The 10,767-nt window shown below is 36.3% G+C and overlaps 1 protein-coding gene across 8 annotated transcripts in view; it reads right to left on the minus strand.

The window, feature by feature from the left end:
- SLC17A1 (solute carrier family 17 member 1) overlaps nt 1-10,358 on the minus strand; it is a 75,619-nt gene extending 65,261 nt beyond the window's left edge. For 6 of the 8 annotated variants that reach the window (XM_061194889.1, XM_061194887.1, XM_061194888.1 and 3 more), the window contains exons 1-2: nt 10,273-10,358; nt 7,064-7,148 (exon numbers count right to left, since the gene is read on the minus strand). In XM_061194889.1, coding sequence (XP_061050872.1) covers nt 7,064-7,091 — 28 coding nt within the window. In that variant the 5' untranslated portion in view covers nt 7,092-7,148; nt 10,273-10,358. Of the gene's footprint in view, nt 1-7,063; nt 7,149-9,702; nt 9,745-10,272 lie in introns of those variants that run through there. The other 2 variants (XM_061194890.1, XM_061194885.1) reach the window with 1 other exon arrangement.
- Between the last annotated feature and the right edge of the window lie 409 nt (nt 10,359-10,767).

Genomic DNA, 10,767 nt, shown 5'->3' on the forward strand with positions numbered 1-10,767 from the left:
CGGTCAAATTGGCCATCATCAAAAAATCTAGAAACAATAAATGCTGGAGAGGGTGTGGAGAAAAGGGAACACTCTTGCACTGTTGGTGGGAATGTAAATTGATACAGCCACTATGGAGAACAGTATGGAGGTTCCTTAAAAAACTAAAAATAGAACTACCATACGACCCAGCAATCCCACTACTGGGCACATACCCTGAGAAAACCATAGTTCAAAGAGAATCATGCACCAAAATGTTCATTGCAGCTCTATTTACAATAGCCAGGACCTGGAAGCAACCTAAGTGTCCATCATCGGATGAATGGATAAAGAAGATGTGGCACATATATACAATGGAACATTACTTAGCCATAAAAAGAAATGAAATGGAGGTATTTGTAATGAGGTGGATGGAGTTAGAGTCTGTCATACAGAGTGAAGTAAGTCAGAAAGAGAAAAACAAATACAGCATGCTAACACATATATATGGAATCTAAGGGAAAAAAAAAAAAAGGCCATGAAGAACCTAGTGGCAAGACGGGAATAAAGACACAGACCTACTAGAGAATGGACTTGAGGATATGGGGAGGGGGAAGGGTGAGATGTGACAGGGTGAGAGAGTGTCATGGACATATATACACTACCAGATGTACAATAGATAGCTAGTGGGAAGTAGCCGCATAGCACAGGGAGATCAGCTCGGTGCTTTGTGACCACCTAGAGGGGTGGGATGGGGAGGGTGGGAGGGAGGGAGATGCAAGAGGGAAGAGATATGGGAACATATGTATATGTATAACTGATTCACTTTGTTATAAAGCAGAAACTAACACACCATTGTAAAGCAATTATACTTCAATAAAGATGTTTAAAAACAAAACAAAACAAAACAGGACGAAAAGACAACCCTCAGAATCGGAGAAAATATTTGCAAACAAATCAACAGACAAAGGATTAACCTCCAAAATATATAAACAGCTCATGCAGCTCAATATTAAAAAAACAACCCAGTCAAAAAATGGGCAGAAGACCTAAATAGACATTTCTCCAAAGAAGACATACAGATGGCCAAAAGGCACATGAAAAGCTTCTCAACATCACTAATTATTGAAGAAATGCAAATCAAAACTACAATGAGGTATCACCTCACACCAGTCAGAATGGCCATCATCAAAAAATCTACAAACAATAAAATGCTGGAGAGGGTGTGCAGAAGAGGGAACCCTCTTGCACTGTTGGTGGGAATGTAAATTGATACAGCCACTATGGAGAACAGTATGGAGGTTCCTTAAAAAACTAAAAATAGAATTACCATATGACCCAACAATCCCACTACTGGGCATATACCCAGAGAAAACCATAATTCAAAAAGACGCATGCACCCCAATGTTCACCGCAGCACTATTTACAATAGTCAGGTCATGGAAGCAACCTAAATGCCCATCGACAGACAGATGGGTAAAGAAGATGTGGTACATATATACAATGGAATATTACTCAGCCATAAAAAGGAATGAAATTGGGTCATTTGTAGAGACGTGGATGGACCTAGAGACTGTCATACAGAGTGAAGTAAGTCAGAAAGAGAAGAACAAATATCATATATTAACACATATATTTGGAATCTAGAAAAATGGTACAGATGAACTGGTTTGCAAGGCAGAAATAGAAACACAGATGTAGAGAACAAACGTATGGACACAAGGAGGGAACGTGGAAGGTGGGGGGGTGGTGGTGGTGGGATGAACTGGGAGACTGGGATTGACATGTATACACTAATATGTATAAAATAGATAACTAATAAGAACCTGCTGTATTAAAAAAATAAAATGAAATTTAAAAAAAATTAAATTAAATTACAGAAAAGAAAAAAAAAAACTACTGTATGATCCAGCAATTCCATTTCTGGGTACTTATTCAAGGAAAATGAAAACACTAACTTGAAAATGTATCTATACCCCCATGTACATTGCAGCATTGTTTACAATAACCAAGATATGGAAACAACCTAAGTATCTACTGATGGATGAATAGATAAAGAAAATGTGCTTATATATATGATGGAAGATTATTAAGCCTTAAAAAAGAATAAAATTCTTTTAATTGAAGTATAGTTGATTTATAATATTATTTTAGTTTCAGGTATACATCACAGTAATTCAATATTTTAAAATTATACTTTTAAAGTTTTTACAAAATAATGGTTATACTTCCTTGTACTGTACAATATATCCTTGTTGCTTATTTATTTTATACATGGTAGTTTGTATCTCTTAATCTCCTAACCCTATCTGGCCCCTTCCCCCCTTCCCTCTTCCCACTGGGTAACCACTAGTTTGTTCTCTATATCTGTGAGTCTGTTTCTGTTTTGTTATATTCATTAATTTGTTTTATTCTTTAGATTCCATATATAAGTGGTAATATAGAATATTTGTCTTTGTCTGACTTATTTCACTAAGCATAATACCCTTTAGGTCCAGCCATGTTGTTACAAATGGCAGAATTTGATTTTTTAATGGATGAATAATATTCCATTGTACATATATACTACATCTTCTTTATCCATTCATCTGCTGATGGGCACTAAGTTTGCCTCCATATCTTGGTTATTGTAAATAATGCTGCTATGAACATTGGGTACATGTATCTATTTGAATTAGTGTTCTTATTTAAAAAGAATGAAATCTTGCCATTTGGGACAACATGGATGGACCTCAAGGACATTAACACTAAGTTAAATAGGTCAGACAGAGAAAGACAAATACTGTATGATCTCTCTTATATGTGGAATCTTAAAAAAAAAGAAATCAAGCTCGTATATACAGAGAACAGATTAGTGGTTGCCAGCGGTGAGGGGGGTGGTACAAAAAATGGGTTAAGGAGGTACAAAAAAAGAAAGGACAGAAGGAGGGAAGAAAGGAAGGAAGGAAGAAAAAAATCTGTAGGAAATTATGTGGTTTAATGTCTAAGTCATAAATATGTTCCAGAAAAGTTTGTGCCAATTAGATTTCTAGAAATAAAATTATAACTTAAATTAAGTAGAATTTGTTATCGTGGGTTGAACTTGTTATAACTCAAATAACTGTTATGGGATGTGTGGTAAGCAGAATAACGGCCCCACACACACCAAAAACATTTGTGTACAGAGAGAAACTACGATGACATGTCAGATTGGCATAGATCCAAAAGCACATCTGTTGGCCAGCCTGAAAGAAAAGAGGAGCGAACCTACATTGTTACAACCCAATGGAGGTTATATTTTTAAATTGTCTGTGGCTGGTATAAAGAAATAAATTTGACTTTTAAATATTGACGTTATATCCAGCTAGCTAGCCAAAGTTAGTGTTGTTTCTAAAAATTCATCTGCTAATTTGAGAAGGTCTTCTATGTAGGGTGTGTGCAAATAATGACGATTTTATTTCTTCTTTTCCTGTCCTCCTGTCTTTAATTTCATGGTCTCACTGGATCAGAAGCACTGGTGTATTATTGATTGCATCAAGCATCCTGGTTTTATGCCATTGCTCCTGATTTACACAGAGTGATTCTAATGTTTCTACATTTTGGATAATGTTTGTTGAAGTTTCTGTTGTAGATATGCTTTATGAAGTGTATTCGTTTTCTATTCCTGTACAAAAAAAATTCACAAACTTAATGGCTTAAAACAACACACATTTATTAGCTCATAGTTCTGTAGGTCAGAAGTTTTAGCATGATGTGGTTGGATATTCCACTCCTGGTCTCAAAGGCTAAAAGCAAGGGATCAGCCAAGATGGGTTCTAAGGAAGGATCTATTTTCCAAGCTCATTCAGGCTATTGGAAGAATTCAGTTTTCCATGGTTGTAGTACAAAAGTTGCCATTTTCCTGCTGGCTATCAGCTAAGAGCTGCTAGTTTTAAGAGGCTGTGCACATTCCTTCTCACGTGGCCCCCTCCATCCCCAAAGCCAGCAAGGTAGAATCTCTCTTATGTTGAATCACTCTCATGCTTTGAACCTCTCTAACTGCTCTCTGACCTCTAGACCCAGATTTGAAGAGCTCTCATGATTAGATCAGTCCTACCTGGATAATTTCCCTATTTTAAGATCAGCTGATTAGGCACCATGATTAGATCTGCAAAATCCCTTCAAGCAGCACCTAGGTTAGTGTTTGCTTAAAAAACTGGAGGAAGGTGTATGTATACCAGGAGCCAGGATCTTGTGGGCAGGCTTAGAATTCTACCTACTTCAGTTCACCATCTGGTCCCGGAAGATCCATGTTCATCCCGTATGCAAAACATACTCACCCCATTCCCAAGCTTCCTAAAGGTCTCATCTCATTATAGCATCAATTCAAGTCCAAAGCCTCATCAAAATCTCATTAGCTCAAATTTCCAAAATCTCATGCTCTAAATCATCTAAAACAGGTGTGGATGAGGCTTCTAAAAGTAAACCACCCTCGGTGCAGTATCTACCTGTGGACTTGTGAAACTAAGGACACAAGTTACATGCCCCCAAAACTTCCACTGTACAGTGGTGGGACAGGCACAGAATAACTGATACAGACATTCTAGTTCCAAAGGGTAAAAATGAAGAGTAAAAAAAAGTCATTGATCATAAGAGTTTTGAAGTTCAGCTAGACAAATGTTGGATCTTTCTCAAGGCCTGGGGATAATCCCTGTGGCTCTTGGCTCTGTCCTCTGAGCTCTCTGCTTTGTCCTTTGCACTTTGGTTCCACCCAAGAGTGCAAAGGGGCCATCTTAGAGTTCTGTCCATCACATATTCCTAGTTACCTAATAGTGTTCATTGGGAATGAATGTTAATTTCATAAAGAAATTTTTGTATATCTATTGAGATCATCATACAGTTTTTCTCTTTAAATTAATTTGTGTTGAATGACAGTTATCTACTTCTAATATAAAACTATTCTTCCTTTCCTAGGTTAAGCTGGACTTAGTGTTCATGATTTTTAAAAATGTTTTTATAAATTCTTCAATTTGTTTTGTTAATATTTTATTAGGATTTTTGTATCTTTTTAACATACTGTTAATTTTGCTTTTATATATTTGAGGCTATTTTATTTAGTTGCATAAATATTTTTTCAGTAATCTCACTGAATTGAATTTTATATCATTATCCATTTTTGAAGAATTGTTTGAAACAACAGTAAGAGATTTTAAACAAATTAGATAAATCAATAATTAGTTAAATAAATTAAAATATATTCATACCAAATTCATATGCAACTCTAAAAAATGATGAGGAAGCTCTTTAGGTACAAATGTGGGATACTATTTAGATATATTAAGTGAAAAGAGAAACATTAGTGCCTGGAAAATAAGTTTTCTGGACTGATTCCCTTTGTAAACAGATAAGAATATTAGATAAAATATATTTAAAATAACATTTCATTGAAAGTGTGGATGATCTGGCAGGAAAGATGAGATATTCAGGCCAAAGATTTTGTGAGGACAGTCTTCAGGGCATAAACTGATCGTTGAAGGCAGATTTTACCCTGAAGACATTTGATCTCAGGGGTTTTTTTGGATTCCCAGGGAATGCGGACAACAGGAGTCAGGTACCAAAGCCCTGGCAGTGGGAAGGTCTAGTAAGAGACGCCTTCCCTAAACGTTTAGATGCCAAAGACTTACTGAGTCAGTGAAGGGTAAATACACTGCCTCCTAACTTTTCAGGGAGACAGGCAAAAATTTTTACCCTGTTTGAACCTTGGAACTGAGCAGAAGGAAGAAAAGAATGCCTCAGAAATTTAATCATTACCGAGCCCTTCCTTTCACTTTGAACTCACTGGCCTTGGGTCATCTGAAAAACATCCCAAACCACGCATGTACACACATACACCAAGATGACTTGCTCCAAAGCTTTCTAAACAACCTAATCCTCACCATGTATGGAGGAGGGCTTGTCATGGTCAGTTAAGGGTGCCCTTTTGTGTTTTGTTTTCCTCTACGTTGCTCCAGGAAGAACATGCTTTGCTTCTAAGTAAGTCTTGAATTAAAGAAATCACAGGAAATTAGAAAAGAATATAGAAAAAGAATATATATATGTGTATATGTATATTTATGTGTAATATATATATATGTGTATAACTGAGTCACTTTGCTGTACAGCAGAAATCAGCACAACATTGTAAATCAACTATACTTCAATAAAAAATTTAAAAATCTAAAAATCAAAAAAAAAAAATCACAAGGGGTGTTCTAAAGTGCTTGGGACTGAGTAACGGTAAGATACTACATGTCAAACTCATGGAAAGTTAGAGCAAATTGTACACTCCTAAACATATTTATCAGAAAAGAAGAGAGAACTCAAAGACTTGGAGAATGAACAAAGGGACAAACCCAAAGAACCTAAAAGGGAGGAAATATTAAGCATAAAGGCAGAAATCAATTATATATATATATATGTATATATGCTTATATCTTATACATGTTTATATCTTTTATATGTTCATGTGTAAATTTGAATATAAATTCAAAGGAACAATATAAAAATATCAAAGTTGGTACAACAAGAAATATAAAATTTAATAGCCCACTAACATTTATATAAATTGAAAGAGTATGCAACCTGTTGCCCACCCTCTCTTCTAGAATTTTGTCCCCCATGACATGGACCTAACACTAATCTGATAGCAGTAATTCCTATTGTTTCTCCCCTGCCCTGCTTGAGATAAACAGTTAGTCTAAAAAAATATTCTGTAAATATCCACCTGTTGATATACAAGGGTGCAGTGACTCAAGAACATTCATCCTGCCTCACTTGCATCCATGGATCTGTCTCTTTCTCCTTGAGATAAAACCAAAATAGTGCATCTCTTTCTGATATTCTCCACCAAGTGATAAACTGACAAGTGTATAAGAATCAAAATAACAGAGTGTGAACAATCTAGGTACATGGATTCTTTTATTTAGGGTTTTTCTAATGGAAAACCATAGCAGGACTCTTTTTTTTTGTTTTTTTCTTTCACCTCCTTTCCTGAACATTTCTAAGACCTCATACATACTTTTATGGACAAAAGCCTCTCACATGGAATCTATGGTGTCATATTTGAGAAGGAGAAAACCTATGTGACAGAACAGAGAATAATTTCTACCTTTCCTGGGAGGGACCTGGTTATCCATTTACATAAGGGTGTTCCAGTTGCTTCTCTTCTTGCTGAAGGGTTTGTTCTCTATCCACTGCAAGTGCAAAACACACTGATGTCAGCATAACTCAGGGAGGAACTGAGCAAAATCCATCTAGCACTCCTCTCTGATTTAAAACATTAATCCAAGGGAAATTTGCTTTGTCATACCAGTACCCTTTCAACTCTATCATGTTCTTGCTTTCACATTTCATTTTTATGATATATTTGTTGATTACTAAATATACAGAAAACCTGAAAACTATAGAAAACAAACAGATCCTGCCAAACTATAATTCTAAATCCAGTGAAGATATCCCTCAAAAGTAAAAGAGAAGTAAAACTGTCACTTTTTGCAGATGACATGATACTATACATAGAGAATCCTAAAGATGCTACCAGAAAACTACTAGAGCTAAACAATGAATTTGGTGAAGTAGCAGGGTACCAAATTAATGCACAGAAATCTCTTGCATTTCTATACACTAATGATGAAAAATCTGAAAGTGAAATTAAGAAAACACTCCCATTTACCATTGCAACAAAAAGAATAAAATACCTAGGAATAAACCTACCTAGGGTGACAAAAGACCTGTATGCAGAAAACTATAAGACACTGATGAAAGAAATTAAAGATGATACAAACAGATGGAGAGATATACCATGTTCTTGGATTGGAAGAATCAACACTGTGAAAATGCCTATAATACCCAAAGCAATCTACAGATTCAATGCAATCCCTATCAAACTACCAATGGCATTTTTTCACAGAACTAGAACAAAAAATTTCACAGTTTGGATGGAAACACAAAAGACCCTGAATAGCCAAAGCAATCTTGAGAAAGAAAAACGGAGCTGGAGGAATCAGGCTCCCAGACTTCAGACTATACTACAAAGCTACAGTAATCAAGACAGTATGGTACTGGCACAGAAACAGAAATATAGATCAATGGAACAGGATAGAAATCCCAGAGATAAACCCATGCACATATGGTCACCTTACCTTTGATAAAGGAGGCAAGAATATACAATGGAGAAAAGACAGCCTCTTCAATAAGTGGTGCTGGGAAAACTGGGCAGCCACATGTAAAAGAATGAAATTAGAACACTCCCTAACACCATACACAAAAATAAACTCAAAATGGATTAAAGACCTAGATATAAGGCCAGACACTATAAAACTCTTAGAGGAAAACATAGGCAGAACACTCTATGACATAAATCACAGCAAGATCCTTTTTGACCCACCTCCTAGAGGAATGGAAATAAAAACAAAAATAAACAAATGGGACCTAATGAAACTTAAAAGCTTTTGCACAGTAAAGGAAACTATAAACAAGACAAAAGACAACCCTCAGAATGGGAGAAAATATTTGCAAATGAAGCAACTGACAAAGGATTAATCTCCAAAATTTACAAGCAGCTCATGCAGCTCAATATCTAAAAAACAAACAACCCAATCCAAAAATGGGCAGACGACCTAAATAGACATTTCTCCAAAGACGATACACAGATTGCCAATAAACACATGAAAGGATGCTCAACCTCACTGATCATTAGAGAGATGCAAATCAAAGCTGCAATGAGGTATCACTTCACACTGGTCAGAATGGCCATCATCAAAAAATCTACAAACAGTAAATGCTGGACAGACTATGGAGAAAAGGGAACCCTGTTGCACTGTTGGTGGGAATGTAAATTGATACAGCCACTATGGAGAACAGTATGGAGTTTCCTTAAAAAACTAAAAATAGAACTACCATACAACCCAGTAATCCCACTACTGGGCATAAACCCTGCGAAAACCATAATTCAAAAAGAGTCATGTATCACAATGTTCATTGCAGCATTATTTACAATAGGCAGGACATGGAACCAACCTAAGTGTCCACTGACAGATGAATGGATAAAGAAGATGTGGCACATATATACAATGGAATATTACTCAGCCATAAAAAGAAATGAAATTGAATTATTTGTAGTGAGGTGGATGGACCTAGAGTCTGTCATACAAAGCGAAGTAAGTCAGAAAGAGAAAAACAAATATCGTATGCTAACACATATATATGGAATCTAAAAAAAAAAAAAGGTTCTGAAAAAAGGAAGATCAGCTCAGTGCTTTGTGACCACCTAGAGTAGTGGGATAGGGAGGTTGGGAGGGAGACGCAAGAGGGAGGGGATATGGGGATATATGTATACGTATAGTTGATTCACTTTGTTATAGAGCAGAAACTAACACAACACTGTAAAGCAATTATACTCCAATAAAGATGTTAAAAAAAAAAAAAGAAAAGAAACTTGACTTACATGCAAGAATGTGAATGAATTAAAAAAAAAAGTGAAAGAGAAATAAAGACTATGAAACACAAAAAACCTGAGGGAATTTATTGCCAGGAAACCTACCCTGCAGGGAATATGAAAAGAAGTTTTTCAGACAGAAGGAGATTGCTAAGGGTCAGAAACTTGGATGTACAAAAAGAAAGGAAAGATGTCAGAAAAGGAATTAAAGGTAAAATAAATTCCTTTATTTTTCTTATATCTTCATAGAGTTAAAGATCTACTTTTTAATAGCGCCCTTATAAGGAGAGGCAAATCATTCTCCCTACTACCTTGGACAAAACGACTCCTGCTGCCAGGTCTGCCTTTGCTGGTAGGAAGCTCAGAAAAGTGGGTGAATCAAACAAAGAGTTTTGACCATATCAGCATATATGACATCAGATGCTCAAAAGACACTTAAAATTCCTAAGATTGGATTTGCAAAGTGTATTTAAATGAGCAGTTTGTCAACTACCATTATTACACATTGGAACGTTTGGCTGCTGTTTTTTTCAGTACACATACACACACCACCACCGTCACACACATCACGAACGCACATGTACTCTCCACCACATACACACCACTCACAAATACACAAGCACCATCCACTACACAATACACACTTCTCTTTCCTTGTCTATCCACATAACTGTCCAGCTCACATTCATCCCTACGAATTTCTTTTTCTTTCCCTTGTGAAAAACTTGTGAAAATACATATTTTCCCCCCAGATTTCCCCAAATTGCTAAATACCTTTGATCAGATCTCTAACAAAGGAGCCCTCCTGATTAATCCTTCTGGGGAATTAATTAATTGTAAATTTCATTTAATGAATAGCAGATAAGCATATAGTCACTAACCTGATTCAGGACAGAAAAGCGATTCCTTCTTCCCCTGTAAAGACTTTCCTCTCAACTTTTAAAAATACTGAATTACTGGATTTGCTAATTTCAGCCATTTAAATTCTTCACCATATCTTTTGACCTCCCTAGGTCAAAGTTGAAAACTTAATTTTTAACTTCACTTACATTCTTGCCTTGAATCTTCAGGGGAGGAGTGCAAGTCTTAAAGTCATCCAATGGACCAGAAACCTCCTAGAAATCTGCCAGTAATTTCATGACCATGACAGACAGACACCACCAGTCTCTGTCCCTACCAGGAAGTAGAACCTGCCTGCCCCATAAGAGCTTCCAGGATTTTTCTATTGAGGATGGCTCTGTGTGTACAGTACTATTTTGACAGGCATGCTATGGCTTTCTAAATGCCTTATAAATGACCTATTGGCTTTTTCCCCCTTCTTCCCTCCCTCCTTTGCATCCTTCCTTCTTCCCTTCTTTCCCTTCTGCCTCTCCTCT

The sequence above is a fragment of the Eubalaena glacialis genome, chromosome 7 (assembly GCF_028564815.1).
Source record: "Eubalaena glacialis isolate mEubGla1 chromosome 7, mEubGla1.1.hap2.+ XY, whole genome shotgun sequence".
In the NCBI taxonomy this organism is placed as follows: domain Eukaryota; kingdom Metazoa; phylum Chordata; class Mammalia; order Artiodactyla; family Balaenidae; genus Eubalaena; species Eubalaena glacialis.